The sequence below is a fragment of the Neophocaena asiaeorientalis genome, unplaced genomic scaffold, assembly GCF_003031525.2.
Source record: "Neophocaena asiaeorientalis asiaeorientalis breed wild unplaced genomic scaffold, Neophocaena_asiaeorientalis_V1.1 scaffold57, whole genome shotgun sequence".
NCBI lineage: Eukaryota > Metazoa > Chordata > Mammalia > Artiodactyla > Phocoenidae > Neophocaena > Neophocaena asiaeorientalis.
Window position 1 is genome coordinate 7,574,092 of NW_020172731.1, and position 15,590 is coordinate 7,589,681.

The following is a 15,590-nucleotide window of genomic DNA, read 5'->3' on the forward strand; positions in this document are numbered from 1 at the left end:
TTCCAGCCCCTGCCCGCCCCGCCGCCCGCCTCCTTCAAGCCGCCGCCCGACGCCTTCCAGCCGCTGCTGCAACCGCAGCAGGCGCCGCCGCCGAGTACCTTCCAGCCGCCGGGCGCTGGCTTCTCGTATGGCGGGGGTGCCCTGCAGCCGTCGCCGCAGCAGCTCTACGGCGGCGGCTACCAGGCCAGCGACGATGACTGGGACGACGAGTGGGACGACAGCTCCACGGTGGCTGACGAGCCGGGCGTGCTGGGCAGCGGCGCGTACCCGGACCTCGACGGCTCGTCGTCGGGGGGCGTTGGCGCTGCGGGCCGCTACCGCCTGTCCACACGCACCGACTTGTCGCTGGGCTCCCGCGGCGGCTCGGCGCCCCCGCAGCACCACCCGTCGGGGGCCAAGAGCTCGGCCACCGTGAGCCGCAACCTCAATCGCTTCTCCACCTTCGTCAAGTCGGGCGGGGAGGCCTTCGTGCTGGGCGAGGCGTCGGGCTTCGTGAAGGACGGGGACAAGCTGTGCGTGGTGTTGGGGCCCTATGGCCCCGAGTGGCAGGAGAACCCCTACCCCTTCCAGTGCACCATCGACGACCCCACCAAGCAGACCAAGTTCAAGGGCATGAAGAGCTACATCTCCTACAAGCTGGTGCCCACGCACACGCAGGTGCCAGTGCACCGGCGCTACAAGCACTTTGACTGGCTGTATGCGCGCCTGGCCGAGAAGTTCCCCGTCATCTCGGTGCCCCACCTGCCCGAGAAGCAGGCCACCGGCCGCTTCGAGGAGGACTTCATCTCCAAGCGCAGGAAGGGCCTGATCTGGTGGATGAACCACATGGCCAGCCACCCGGTGCTGGCGCAGTGCGACGTCTTCCAGCACTTCCTGACCTGCCCCAGCAGCACCGACGAGAAGGCCTGGAAACAGGGCAAGAGGAAGGCCGAGAAGGATGAGATGGTGGGCGCCAACTTTTTCCTGACCCTGAGCACACCCCCCGCCGCCGCCCTCGACCTGCAGGAGGTGGAGAGCAAGATCGACGGCTTCAAGTGCTTCACCAAGAAGATGGACGACAGCGCGCTGCAGCTCAACCACACGGCCAATGAATTCGCGCGCAAGCAGGTGACGGGCTTCAAGAAGGAGTATCAGAAGGTGGGCCAGTCCTTCCGCGGCCTCAGCCAGGCCTTTGAGCTGGACCAGCAGGCCTTCTCGGCCGGCCTGAACCAGGCCATCGCCTTCACCGGAGATGCCTACGACGCCATCGGCGAGCTCTTCGCCGACCAGCCCAGGCAGGACCTGGACCCCGTTATGGACCTGTTAGCGCTGTATCAGGGGCACCTGGCCAACTTCCCCGACATCATCCACGTTCAGAAAGGTAAAGCCTGGCCTTTAGAGCAGGTGGTGTGGAATGTGTTGTTCAGGCTGAAAGGGTGACTTTGACAGAACTACCATCGTCTGTTTCAGATTAATATCCCACAGGTCGGGAATACAGCAGGGATGTGGACAGCCAAGTGGTGCCCTGAGCATAGGGCGGATTGGGGGCCGGTAGCTTCCTCCTTAAAATATTTGCGGACAGGGCGCCGGTACTCTTCAGAGGAGTTTCTGAGAGTACTTTTGATGACAGTGCTGTCATTTTAGAGTTTGAATAGTTGGGCAATGAGCTTCTGGGATCTGTAATCTTGTGTCTAGGGTAGAATTAGAAGGGGACCCAAACCATGTTAGGCATCCATTTGGACACTGGCAGTGTCACTTAGTCGTGGGTTTCCGGAAGTGTGGAAATAAGCGGGGGGCGGGGGGGGGGATGGATATCTGCAAATAAAGGTAAGTTCTGCTTTCGCCCTGCACACCACTCAGTCACTGCGTTGGTAGACATTAGGGTCAGTTCTCTGAGGTACTGGCTGGGGCAGCTTAGGAATTGTCTGCACAGGCTTCTTGCTTGCAACCTTTGTAAGATGAGGTAAAAGACTCACTCTAATTTCAGGAAGTTTTAAGAAAATTAATCTCTTTAGGTTTGGTCATTTTGAGTTTGGAGTCTGTTAACTGAAATTAAGAACATTATTTAGGAGAATGATGCAGGGAAGCTATGTAGAACGTATAGAATCTCTGTGTATTGTGTCTGAGAGCAGTGTTTCTGGTATCCCCGTGAGTTAGCTGCCTAGCTGCCTGTCAGAGCTTGTTGTGTTAGTAGTTGTTAGAGTCCCTAACTATTGTTAAAGCACTGAAGTTTGCAGATTGTTTTTTTTACAATCTGCAATAAATAAATTAGTAATTCCTGTCTTAACGTTAGTCACTAACTTCTGATAGCATGCCTGGAGTGAGGGAGAATGGGGAGGGGGTGGAGTTAGGGAGGCAGCCTTGCCTGTGAATGTCTTCTGTTCAGTGTGGAGAGGGAAGAGGGAGTCACCTAACTACCTTCCTGAGGTGGTGGAAACCTTGGGCCACCAGGTCTCGCCTTCAGTAATGAGATGCTCACTGCCCTGCCTTGTGGGCCAGTCCCTTTACGAACAGCCCTGATCTTTGACCTATTCTTCCTGGTATTGAACTAAAACTTGCCTCTCTTGATTCTCTTTCTGTTCCCTGGAACCACACAAAATAAGTCTGTTCCTTACCAACATGTCAGCCCTTCAGACCTTTGGGGACAGCAGCTTCCTTCCCCTCTGCTGCAGTCCTTCCCCTTCCAAGTATGTGACAGTCTTCTAACTTACCAAAGGGGGGGGTCCTTCAGACACGTTGATCTTGGCTTTGCCCCTGATAAAATGCACCCCAAACATCTGCAGTACTAGTTTTACTAGAGTGCAGTGTAAGGCTGAATTAGCTATTTGAGCAGCCGTATCGCTTTGGACCTGCGTTGAAGCTGCATCTACATTCCTTGTGCTTTTTTGCATAAATTGCTGTGAACCCTTGACGTTTTGGATGGTGCTGGTGCAACTGGCTCTTTGAGCCTTTAATGCAGGACCTTACATTTAAATTCCATTGTGTTACATCAGTGCTGGCCGCCTTTTTAACTGTTTCTGTAAGTTTATGCAAATTGTTGGTAAGTAGTTGAAAGGGTGGAGCCAGGACAGACTCCTGCAGCCACACATAGGTGACTGGCTACTGCAGGGTTTCATCCATCCATTCACTGGTTATACTGTCATCAGACCACACACTCAGTCTTGTCAGGTGCTCTGCCGTTGAAATTATTTATTAGAAAAGGTGTGATGTTTGCTCTGAGGTCTATTTTGAGTTTGTATGTAGCCTGTTAAACCATATACATAGTTTATTTTTTTAACTCTAGAACTAAAATTGTTTCCTGCTGGGATTTGAGAAACTTCCTTCATTAAAACCAGTACCATTTTTACGTTGTTTAAACAATTCAAGGGCACTAAACATAATCTTTAGGAACTTCGGTAAGGAACACCAGTTGATATTCAACGTAGTTTGTTTCTGGTGTAGCCTTGGTGTGTAACGTACAGGGAACCTGTGTCCCTAGTTGACGTGTCTTTAGAATGTACTGCCATTTAAAGCTATAGTGTGCAGTACATAAGGCTAAAAGCATTTGTTTACAGCCAGCGTTTATCAAGGATGCTAGTGCTGGCATTTTTAGGAATGCAGATGAGCTTTAGCCAGGCTAAAGCTTTTTGAACACGTTCTGGATGTTCACGTGGTTGTAAAGAGCAGCTCAGACACCTCCCCCCACAGCCCTGTACACAGTTGCTGTTGGAATGAATCGTTCTTAGTCTGAGCACTTGGGGATTTTGTTTGCAAGTTGTTTTTTCCTCCAAGGCCTCAAAGTGTAATCATATCAGAGGCCTTACTGTGACTTTTGAGAGGAGAGCCAAAAAAACAAAAAAAAGTGAAAATCTTTAAGCAGCGTATACAATCTTTTGTTGTAAGTATTTGGTCCAAAGTTTATATTTCAACTTGGGAGAAATTTAAAAATTCAAAATAGTTATTTCAAGTCTGAAGTCTTCATTGTTTACAGTAAGAGAAAAACAGTTTCACCACTTTTACATGTTCTAATCATATATTAAGAGACCCACGTTCAGTTGAGTCAGAAAATGATTAGAAAGTGCTTTTCAATTACTAAAGCAGTTAAGAAGGGGAGTTAATTAGTTTTTTCCCTGCTTGATTCTGGGGGAAAGGACAGGAACAGTAGGCTCCTCTGAGCCCTTTTCTTATCCAGGAGACTGCTGCCATCAGCCAGCTTTCCTGGCGTCCTGAACCTGTGCTGTTCCATGCTGGGTCTGCAAGCCACGTGGGACTATTTAAGTTAGTTAAAATAAAGTTCAGTTCCTTAGTCACACTAGCTATATTTCAAGTGTTTTATAGCTAGCGGCTACCATATTGGACAACAGAGGTGAGGAATATTTCCATCCCCGCTGCAGGTTCTAATTGGAGAGTGTCGAGCTGGACTGTTGGCCATAGTTTAACTGTCAGTCCTGTCATAAGTTTGCCCGGCAAATTGATGATCTTTTCACATACTTTCCGGATAGTTTGCTTTTTTCTTGGTCATTGCCTGGCATCTCCTCTCCATATAGGCTTAGGCGATAAAAAATGGGAGGGGAAACAGGTCCTGCTAGATCCCTCTCTACAGAACTTCCCAGGCACTCAACCAGTGAGTAATATTTCTGCAGTGTGAGGACGTCCACCTGCTTTGCAGCCTGCCTTCATGTCCCATTAAGAAAATGCAACTGGTCTCAGGATGGACATCTGAGGCTGGTGAGGAACCAGCTCCAGAAAGAGGGTGGAAAACTCAGATACTCTCAAATGTGGTGGACTGGGATTTTCTGACTCTACTTAGTACTGAAACCATCGCTTAAACTTAATAATGGTTTTAGTATAAGTACTTTCTGCAAAAGTGAAAAGAGCCTTGTGTTTCCTTCAGCGAAAAGGGAATGGTTAGAATTCTGATTTTTTTCATCAACTGAGGAAGTCTTAAATAAACAGACCTATTTCTGTTAATGGAGTTCAGTGTGGGAAGAAGGCAGTTTGCTGTAGTTTGAAGTACAGTAGGTGGAATTCAGAACCTGTTTGAATTTTCTTCATATTTTGCTTTGTCTTCACAGGAGTCCCTTAAATTCTTTGTTCATGGGCAGTTCATTGATCACTGACTAAGCAGTCTACACAGGTCTTATCAGTGAGCTTTGTAACCCTGTGGTCTTGATTGTCTTTTCTTGAAATGGCAGCCTTTTATCCTTTCCCTCTTTATTGCCCCTGCCTGCAGTATGTCTTTATAATGCCGGCCTTGCTGAGTTTGGGGTGGTACATAGAATATATTTCACTATCAGTTTCCTAGCATATTCAGTTCTGTTTCCAAAGATACAATTAACCTCTAATATTTAATGAAGCTTAATCTGAATGGCAGTGAGTTGTGGTGGTTTAAAAGCTTTAGGCTTATCTCTTGGGGAATATTGCGAAAGGGAAAGCCTGTAACGTTAGATGATGAGAAATGTTGGTTTCATCTTTGTTTATGAATCTGGACTAGATAACCAGAGGGAGTCATTTATGAAATTGTATTCCAGAGAAAAGGTATAAAATCATGTAAAAGTGATTGGTTGGTAAAATGTAGTCTTAGTGTGTGAAGTGAGGATGCAGAACTAGATATATAAACAAGGCAGTCCTGTTTTCTGTACTTGTAAATTAAACATGCAGGCAGGGTCTACTTCACTGCCCTCTGTAAACGTTCCAGATGGAGCCTTCTTTTGAACAGAAAACAGCCCCGGGACCTCAGGAATGGTACACCAGTAGTGGGCCTATCAGTCTTGTGGGGTAGAATTTCACCATTGTGCTTCCTTTCAGCACAGGGAGGGTCGGTCTTATGTCCCTCAGACATTAATTAAAGATAGCCGGAGTCCCGGCAGGGCACACGAGGTGAGGCTGGGCCACCGTGAGCCCTTCCCTCTCTGCTCCCCTTTCTCCTGTAGCTAAAAATAGCCCTGAGAGGGTGGTGCCAGGAATACAGAGAAAAGGTCTAATAGGCGGGCTGTTTACAAGCTCATCCTTATTTTGAAACCTCGGCTAGAAACCAAGGTCATTCATCTTTTTTGCTTTAGCCCCATCTTAACTGCACCCATTTCTCCTCTCCCGTCCTTCCATCCCCAGCTCCTTTTTTTTTCTTTTTTTTCTTTTTTCTTTTTGCAGTACGCGGGCCTCTCACTGTTGTGGCCTCTCCCGTTGCGGAGCACAGGCTCCGGACGCGCAGGCTCAGCAGCCATGGCTCACGGGCCCAGCCGCTCCGCGGCACGTGGGATCTTCCCGGACCGGGGCACGAACCCGTGTCCCCTGCATCGGCAGGCGGACTCTCAACCACTGCGCCACCAGGGAAGCCCTCCCAGCTACTTTTTAAGGAAACTTCAGTTCCAGGCCTTAATCTTTGGTCCAACTGTATTTTCTTAGTGAAGATGAGGTTACCTTTGGGGCTTTTGTTATAGATGACTGAATTCCTTGGTTAAAATGTCAGCATGGGGCTTCCCTGGTGGCGCAGTGGTTGAGAGTCTGCCTGCTGATGCAGGGGACACGGGTTCGTGCCCCGGCCCGGGAAGATCCCACGTGCCGCGGAGCGGCTGGGCCCGTGAGCCATGGCTGCTGAGCCTGCGCGTCCGGAGCCTGTGCTCCGCAACGGGAGAGGCCACAACAGTGAGAGGCCCGCGCACCGCAAAAAAAAAAAAAAAATGTCAGCATGACTGGCCACCAACAGTCTTGGTCACGATCTAGATGGGGATACCGCTCACATCACCCTGTCATTGGTTTCTCTGACTTCTTTTTTGAGCCACGAAGCCCTCGTGAGAATCACACCGGGAAGCCCAGTCTGTTAGGCTGGTCACCACAGAGCCCAAAGGAGGCGGGGACCCACACTCCCACCCATGGTCTTCTGAGGACTCTTGGACTCAGCTGGACTTTCCTCTTTATTCAGAAATATCCTCCTCACAGGCTCCTGTCTGGTCATCTTTGGATTTCCAAAGACTGTGTGGAACCCAAACAACCGATACAAACATGACATTTTTCTTAAACTACATTCCCTCTTTTCAGGCTGAATAAAAATCTGCTATATTGTCTCTCAAAGTGTTTTAAAACCAAAGTGTAATATCAAGTTAGATTTGATTTGCCATCAATTTATGATGATCACACACACACACACACACACACACACACACACACACACACACACACACACACACACAGCACCATAATGCTTAGATCTGTTTAGAGAGACAGTGCCCGGAAGACCTGTACTCTCTGTCATCCCGCGTTTACAGAGACTCAATTCGTGTCTGTAGGAGGGACAGGCAGGACTCTGATCCTCATGAATTTTGTTTGTTTGTTTTAAATTTTATTTCTTGGCCGCGCCAAGCAGCATGTGGGAGCTTAGTTCCCCGACCAGGGATCGAACCCGTGTCCCCTTCAGTGGAAGCATGGAGTCTTAAACACCGGACCACCAGGAAGTCCCCTCATGGAGTTTTTTGACTAGTGGCGGAGAAGCTGTGTGCCAGGTTGCTGAGAGCCCTCAGGGCTACACAGAGGAGATGGGGCTGGCCCAGTTCTGACAGGGAGCTGAGTCAGCTCTAGAGCCCCACAGGCACAGTCTCACCACTGTGGGCCAGCCTGGCATCTGGGCGACCAGTGTGTGATGTGAGCGGAGCTTTGGGCAAGCTGTTCTAACCTCTGTACGCCTTGTTTTCGCATTGACAAAGTGGGAACACTTCCTCATAAGGTTATCATGAGGATCAAAGTTATGGTTCTTAGTAACTGCTCACTTAAATGCTTTATTTTTGCAAAGTAAAATGGTACCTTTAAAATGGGAGGTACTGTCCCTTAAAAGGCAATTCCAGGGATCTTATCATCCCTCCTGGTGGCCTTTTGCCACCAGAATTGCAGGCAAAAGGATGAAACGCCAAGGGAGCATCGGTGTAGCAGTTGAGCGTTGTATTTTAACTCAGCTGTCCTGTATTGCACACCAGAAGAAATGGTAACAGAGGAATAAACGTCAGTGTTAGTGGGGTCACCAGTTTGCTGGCGCCAGTCCCTCTCCTCCTCTAAATTACTTGTGGCCTGCACCAAGCACTGGCATTTCTGAGCTTCCGTTCCCTCATCTGTAAATGTGAGGTTCACGATTTCCTAGGTATCGTTCTGTTGGTTGACTTTAATAGCATTGTTCCTGCATTGAAAATAAAATACTCCTAAGTATATGATGAACATTTCGACATTGTTTCAGGCTAGTTTCAGTAGCGTTCTGTTTGCTTACGAGACTATGTAATCTAGGAGTGTGAAAATCCTTTATCAGTTGACGTGAAAGAAGAGTCATGCGTGTTTAGTTTGGATCAGCAAACATGCATGCAGGGCCTGCCCTGCCAGGCGCTGCGGATGTGAAAGTGATGACTACCTGGCCTCTTGCCTGCGGGCGAGAGCTCCCAGGTGTTCCGAAGCCGAGGCGAGCTGGGTGCTGGAGCAGCTTCCCTCCGACCCCAATGAGGTTGTAATTAATAGGGCCACGAGAAAGAGAAGGTGTGACGGGCTTTTTCCCTCCTACAAACTGTACTTCGCTTTGAGTTCTAAGTGCTGTCTCCTCTCCGGAAGTAGAACCAGTCTTGCATTGTTGGTCTTGGATTTGTAGCTTGGTTAAACTTCAGTGTGGACGAGTTTTAGTCCACGTCATTTCTGCTCCTTTTCTTAGAACTTTACATCTCTTACTGTGATGTGACTTTTCTCTTTTTCTCTTCTGATAAAGAAATTTTATGTGTTATTTAGCGGGTAGGGAGACAGTGGTTACGGAGGGGAGCTTAACATCATTCGATTTATTCATGGGATCCTCTGAAAGATAAACCTGATTTTATTTAACAGATATTTAAGTGCCCATCATAGGTCAGGCACTATAAAGATGCTAGGGTTGCATCAGTAGTCAAAACAAAGGTCACTGCCCTTGTGGCGTTTACATTCTAGCAGGGTGGAGCCACAAGGGAAAACACACAGTGCGTAATTATAATGTACGTCAAAGGATGATATGGGTTGGGGGAAAAATTAAAGTGGAACGGTTCAAGTGGGGATGGGGCAGAATGAAAAGGGTGATCGTTGAGGCCTCCCTGAGAAGGTGAGATTTCAGCCGAGGCCTGGAGGAGGTGAGGGCATTAGCCAAGCAGGTATGGGGGCAGAGCTTCTCAGGCAGAAGATACAGCCAGAGCAAAGGCGTTGGCATGGGTGTGTTTTGGCCAGGCAGGAGGAGGCCAGGTGCTTGGAGCTAAGAGGGTCTGAGTAGGAGATGAGGTCCCAGAAGGTTCGGCTTATAGGGCTTTAGAGGTCATTGTCAGGATCTGGAGTAAAAGCTCAAGTGAGAAGGGAGCCATTGCAGGTCTTGAGCGAAGGAATGATGTACCAATAGACCTTGGAAGAGACCTAGTCCAGTTGGTGTGTTGAGAATAGGATGGGGAGGGGGGAGGGGGTCAAAGGCAGGAGCAGGGAGCCAATAATCTAATAATCCAGGTGAGAGATGATGAGACAGTGAGGAGGGGTCCCACTGTAGGTATGTTTTGGAGGTAGAATCTGCAGATTTTCCTAAGGGATCAGATGTGGCACCTGAGAGGAAGAGGAGTCATCAAGGGTGACTCTGGTTTTTGGCTTCGCCAACACTGAGAATGGAGTTTCCGTCAGCTGAGATGAGGAAGGCCGTGAGTGGCACAGAGGTGGGGATGGGCCGTCAGGACGTGAGTGTAACGCTTGGAGACTGACAGGCTCCTGTGTTCTGTTCCACATCTCCCCCACCCAACACGTGCACAGTCAAGCCTCAGGTCGAGTTCTCTTCCTTGGAGTATCCCAGCCCTTTTCCAAGTCACCATCGCTGATGGAACGCTGACTGGTGTGCCAGAGACTATACATTGCTTGGTTAGTGTGTGGGGATCGGAGTTTTTACGTTCCTCTAGTATGAAGTTCCACTGTTTTGTGCATGCGTAGTAAGTACTTAATGAATGCTTGTTGAATTAATGAAGTAGTCACTCCCGTAAGTATTTTTTGGTTGATTTTGAAATAGATTTCTTCTGTGATTCATAGAATGTTTTTGTTTTTCAATTTATATGATGATGGATAACAGGGTTTAAAAGTGTACAGGAAATAAAGATAGGATCTGGTTATGGTTTATGGATGAAGTCATTAACATGTGAGCGATTTAAAAGTCTTAGACTTAAGTATCTACGAAATGACTTTCCATAATTCATTGGGACGGCGGGGAGGAAGTTTGAGAATGCTTTATGTGCCAGAAAAATTAATATTATGTACCTCAGGTTTCACTTTATATTGATTCCTGGTGTTTAAACTTGTATATCATACACTTCTTTCCTCTTCGGTAAGCCTTCATGATAATACTTTTACTGGGGTCCCTTTTGCTTCATTCGAAGCATATGATCCAGAGTGAGTGCATTCACCTTGTTGAGTGACTTGGATACACAAAGCACGGAGCTTCTTAAGCAGGAGGTACTTGCCCTCAGGGAAGATGCAGTTCCATGAGGGAGGGAGGATGTGTGTGCAGAAAATTGAAATAGGAGGTAGATCTAACTTAGTGCCTGTATAATAAGAGTGCGTGGGAGTCAGGAGGATGGAGAGTTGCTGTCATTTGTGTTAGAGGTTTGGGTGGTAGCACTGGTTTTCCCTTTGAAAGGTAATTGTATTTTGACTTTTGGAGGAACATTGATGGAACGTGCATGGTTGATCTTGAGAATGCTTTAGGCTAGCTTTGATAAGCATATGAAAGCTGATACGCTGCAAGCCCAGGGCTCAGGTCAGTGAGGGAGGCTGACAGGGTGAGTTAGCTGTCACTGTACAGCGTGACTCATGCAGTCGTGGGCACGTGCCATGGTGTGAAGTAGGACAGAGGAGGCAGGCATGGTTAACTATGCAGAGTGAATGGGAGAGTTCAGGGGTGGCTTCTCCCAGTCTCAGTCTAGGAAGAGTTTTGAAAAGCAGTTGGAAGTTTGCCTGGTAGGCAGAGCAGGGAAGGGCATTCTGGGCAGAGGGAACCATATGTACAAAAATCCGGGATTAAATTCTGGGTGCCTCGCACAGTCAGCCTTGGAGTGGTTGCAGCTAGCTGTACATGGGCCCCACCCTGGATCTGTTGAATCTGAATGTCAGGAATGTGTGGCCTAGACATTGATGTTCTTAAGAAAGGTCCTCACGTGATTTTGATGTGCTGCTGGAGTTGATGGGGGGAGCATCATGCAAGATCAGACAAGGGTATTGATGTGGTCGGCCCGGCGCTTTAGATGCGCAGGTCCTGGAGACAGGTGTGAAGGGTGGCTCAGGGTGGGGCAAGATGGGGAGTTCTTGCAGTGATTCAGGCAAGACATGTTGCAGTCCTAAACTGAGGCAGTGTCTGTGGGAGTGGGGAGGAGGAGACACAAGGGGCTGTTTGCCAACAGGAGTGGGGCAAGGGACAGGAAGGAGTGTAAAATGACCTGCACACTAGGGCCTGTGGAGCCATCAGTGGAGATGCTTGGAGATGGAGCAGGGGTCTGCAGACTACAGCCTGCGGGTCCAACCCACCCAGGTGCCTGTCTGTTTATAGCACTTGAGCGAAGGATGCTTTTTACATTTTTTAAAGGTTCCATTTTTAATGGTTATATAGGCCTCGATTTTGCCTTGTCTTGCAAAGCATCAAATATTTACTATCTGACCCTTAAAGAAAATGTTTGCTGACCCTTGACTTGGAGGTCCAGCAGGTTAGGTAGCTGGTATATGTGTAGCTGTGGCCGCCGGTTTGGACTGTTTGCTTTGTGAGCAGCAGTATTGCGGGCAGTCACATCCACTGTGTCTCATTCTGTTCAGGAGTGGGTATAGCAGCAGGGTGGCAGTGCGCCTGGACGCACAACTGCGTGGGGCTGAGTTCCCACCAGCAGCTCCTCTCAGCCTCCGTTTCTTTGGGTGGACCATTTGCCATTTCTATGGCAAATGTCTTTAAGCATTAACTATTAGCTGTTGTATTTGTTTGCCAGGACTGCTGAAACAAGTTACCACAAACCGGGTGGCTTAAAAAAAGTAGAAATTTATTCTCTCACACACAGTTCTGGAGTCTAGAAGTCCAAAATGAAGGTGTCGGCAGGGCCACACTGCCTCCAAAGGCTCTAGGGGAGGCTCCTTCCAGCTTCTGGTGGTTGTGGGCACTCCTTGCTGTTCTTGGCTCCAGGTCTCCCTCCGTCTTCACGTGGCGTTCTCCCTGTGTGTCCCTTTGTCTCCTTTTCTTTTAAGGATGCTAACTAATCATTGGATTTAGGGCCCATCCTAACGGAGTACAACCTTACCTAAAGTAATTACATGTGCAAAGACCCTGTTTCCAAATAAGATCACAGCCACAGTTTCCAGGTGGATGTGAATTTTGTTGGGGCGGGGTGGGGGGGGTAGATACTATTGAACCCAGCACAGCTGTTAACTCCTCCGCTGGGTACCTGTGGGCACTGAGGCTCGGGGACGTGAAGTGATTTCCAGGATCACACAGCTAATAAGGAGCCAGCATTTGAGTTCACTTTTTGCCTTGACCTTAGTCAGTACTCTTTATGCTACAGTAAGTAGTACGTCTGCTAGAAAATTGAGTTTTATCCTGTAGGCAGTCAACAGCCACTAAAGGTCTGAAACTGAAGAGTGACATCGGAATTGTGATAAAAGTAGGGAACATACTTTGGGGGCTTCCTGTGTGCCAGGCATGATGCTTCACATTTTATATGCATTATATCCATTTAAACCTCATGGGAGATTTTGAGGTATATTCTCTCTTTATCCCCACTTGGCAGACAGGAAGTGAGCCACAGAAACCTAACTGTGAGCTCTTGCAGGCATCCCTCAGCGAGTGCAGCCTGGTCCCCAAGAAGCTGCTCCTGTGGGCTGAGTACAGGCCGGAAGAGGCTTATTAGTAGACCAGGCTCGAGGCGGGCTTTGAAGTCTTCCGTCTGGGTGACAGAAAGTAGTGATGCCAGGAATAGAAATAGGCAGGTTAAGAAAAGGAGAAGGATTAGGGGGAAAGAGAAGGAATGGGGCTGAAGGGAGTCTTAGAAATCCTATTTTCTGTTTTTTAAAAATTATACTTAGTTATATTGACATCTGTGATTTTCACAAAAGCCCACCTATTGCCTGCAGTGAGACATCTTTAAAAACTACTAAATGTCAACATGGGTAATCTATAAGTTTTCATGCTTTTTGAGTTGTATTTCATGTCTATCTTAAAATGATATATTTCTAGCTGCTTTGTTTTGGCTTCAGCTGGTTATTTACAACTAGTTCAGGAAGTCCAGATGTGGCCAGAGTAAAGACTCAGAGCCAGTGGAAACCTGGTCCCTGCCAGTGTCAGGAAGCAGGAAAACCCCAGGGTCAAGAGTGTTCCTAAGTTTACAACAGCTGATTTAGAAATTGTCTCCAAAGCTTAGTGATCATAAAGCCATGTGAAGTTCCAGTCATAAGGGCCACAGCAGACGGCACTAAGGAAAGCGATTAATGCTGGGCTAGCTGCTCACCACTGGTACCACCATAGCTTAAATAGCAGTTGTTTAACACCAGGGTTTACAATTACAGTTCTAAAGTGAAAAACTAGACATTATTTGAGAAGAATACTTGAAAGAAAGATTCTTTGAAAATATTACTCTAACTGTAGTACGAACTGCAGCCCTCTCAGAAGCAGTCGTGGCAATCAAAGATCCTGGCTTTGGGCGGGTAGCTCACGTCTCCCTGGTTTCCATTCTAAAGGGCTGGTGCCACCTCACTCTCTTCCTGCCCCACGTAGAGGGGCCTATCTGTTTAGCAGCTTCTATTAGATTTATTTTAGCTTGGGCCTCCCTTTATCTTCCTGGAAAAAAAGAAACTAAGGTTTACCTTTGGTTAAAGGTAGTTTCCAATGTTCACTTTTCTCTTAGGTACATGTATGTTTTGTTGTATGTCAAAGGTCATTTCAATTCAAAGTGCTGGCAGCTTGCGAACATATCTAATGCCGCTTTATTTGTACAGACCAATATTCATGCATGTATATCAGGAAACAAAAGAATTAGGAAATTAGGAACTGTGAACAATGGACCTCAGTCATCAACTGTATTCTCTGAATTTAAACCATTATATATTTACAACATCAGTTTTTTCAAGTTTTATTGTATGTTCATGATTATCAAGGATATTCTTTCTACCTTATATTATTATGATTTTCTGGGTATAAAACCTTTAAGAAAAAAAATGATACATGCTTTTCTTATTCTCAGATTTTAAAGTCTTTATCTATATTTGCTTGGCCATAGGCAAATCAACATTTTCACCATTGTATCCAGACGCTGCTGAAATAAAGACACTGTTTTGCAGAATTCTCTTGAATCTATCACCCTAGTATCTTTGTCACAGATTTAATATTCAGTATCAGCTGAAACATAACGTTTATTATACGTAAAATTTCCTAGCGATGAACAGCCTATTTTACCAAATGAGCCACAAGAGATACAATCATGTGATTTCCCTCTTCATTTTTGGAACAAGGTGAGCTGTGTGAATGTATGTACATAGTGAGTAAAAGTAATCAAATGTTTTAAGATGTGGTGCACTCAAGTGAATGCTTTCATTCATACGAAATGTCATTCTGCCCTTACACTTGTGGTGATTGCTGAATGAAGCTATAAGGGCTGCTTAATTAGGATATAATAAGGCTTTTACCTAGAACAAACGACTTCTTCTTGTACCTTCAGGACCAAACCAAGCCTAGAGGCTTGAGTTCTTTAAATGATTAATTTTTTCATTATCAGGCAACCAGGTTTTTGTTGTTACTGCTTTTTGCAATTTATGATCCTTGTCCCGAGAGCCTCTTCCCTCCTTTTAAAATGACTCAAAAGTTCTCTTTATGAATTGAAAGTGAATTTTAAATTAATTATATCTTTGCATTTTGATAGTTCTCAGCTCTGAGGATACTTAATCCCTTCAAAAAATTGCTGTCACTGTCTTGAGTTCAGTAGTACTATTCGTGCCCTCCAGAGTTTACTAATGTGGTCCAAATCTGGAGCCCACTTAGTAGGTTGTGATTCAGGAATAGAATTTTGAGGGCCTGGAGGCAGGTCAGGGGTTGCTTATCCCTGAGATGAGGCTTCTGGAGGGCTTGGCGTGGCGTGCTGTGTACCGGGGCTGGTCCATGGAGCTTTGAGATCTCAGGGAGGAGGCAGCCCCCGTCGGGCAGGTACAGGGAACTGCTTGGGCTGGGAAGTTGGGCAGCCCAGGTTCATGTGCAGCTGACACCTCATAAAGTTGCTTACCTTGTCTAAGTTTCCTGGCCACCTCTGAGAGAAGAAAACGAGACCCCGCGAGGTGCAGACCACAGCTTTTGCATAGAGCAGGTGCTCACGTGGGACTGTTTTGCCTGGGTGGACGGCCGTCCTGTCTCTGTTATGTAATGCCAGCCTTTGTTTTTTGAGCCGTTTTACTCAAAAAAAAAAATCAAAAAGTAAATATTGGAGCAGAGAAGGGAAGGAGGAATCAACAAGTGGGTGGGTGGAGACCAAAAGGAGGAAGGAAAGGGGAGGGGAAAGAGTTAATGGGGCGTTAGCAGGGACCCAGAGGGGTGGGTACCAGTGATGAGAGGATAAGAGCAAAGTAGGCCACGTTGACCAAATTAGCATTCTCTTTCAACA

At 47.1% G+C, this 15,590-nt stretch overlaps 1 protein-coding gene across 1 annotated transcript in view; it reads left to right on the forward strand.

Annotated features, from left to right (window-relative positions):
- SNX18 (sorting nexin 18) overlaps positions 1–15,590 on the forward strand; it is a 56,755-nt gene that overhangs the window by 30,863 nt on the left and 10,302 nt on the right. The window contains exon 4 of the mRNA XM_024740362.1: positions 7–1,360. Coding sequence (XP_024596130.1) covers positions 7–1,360 — 1,354 coding nt within the window. The remainder of the gene's footprint in view (positions 1–6; positions 1,361–15,590) is intronic.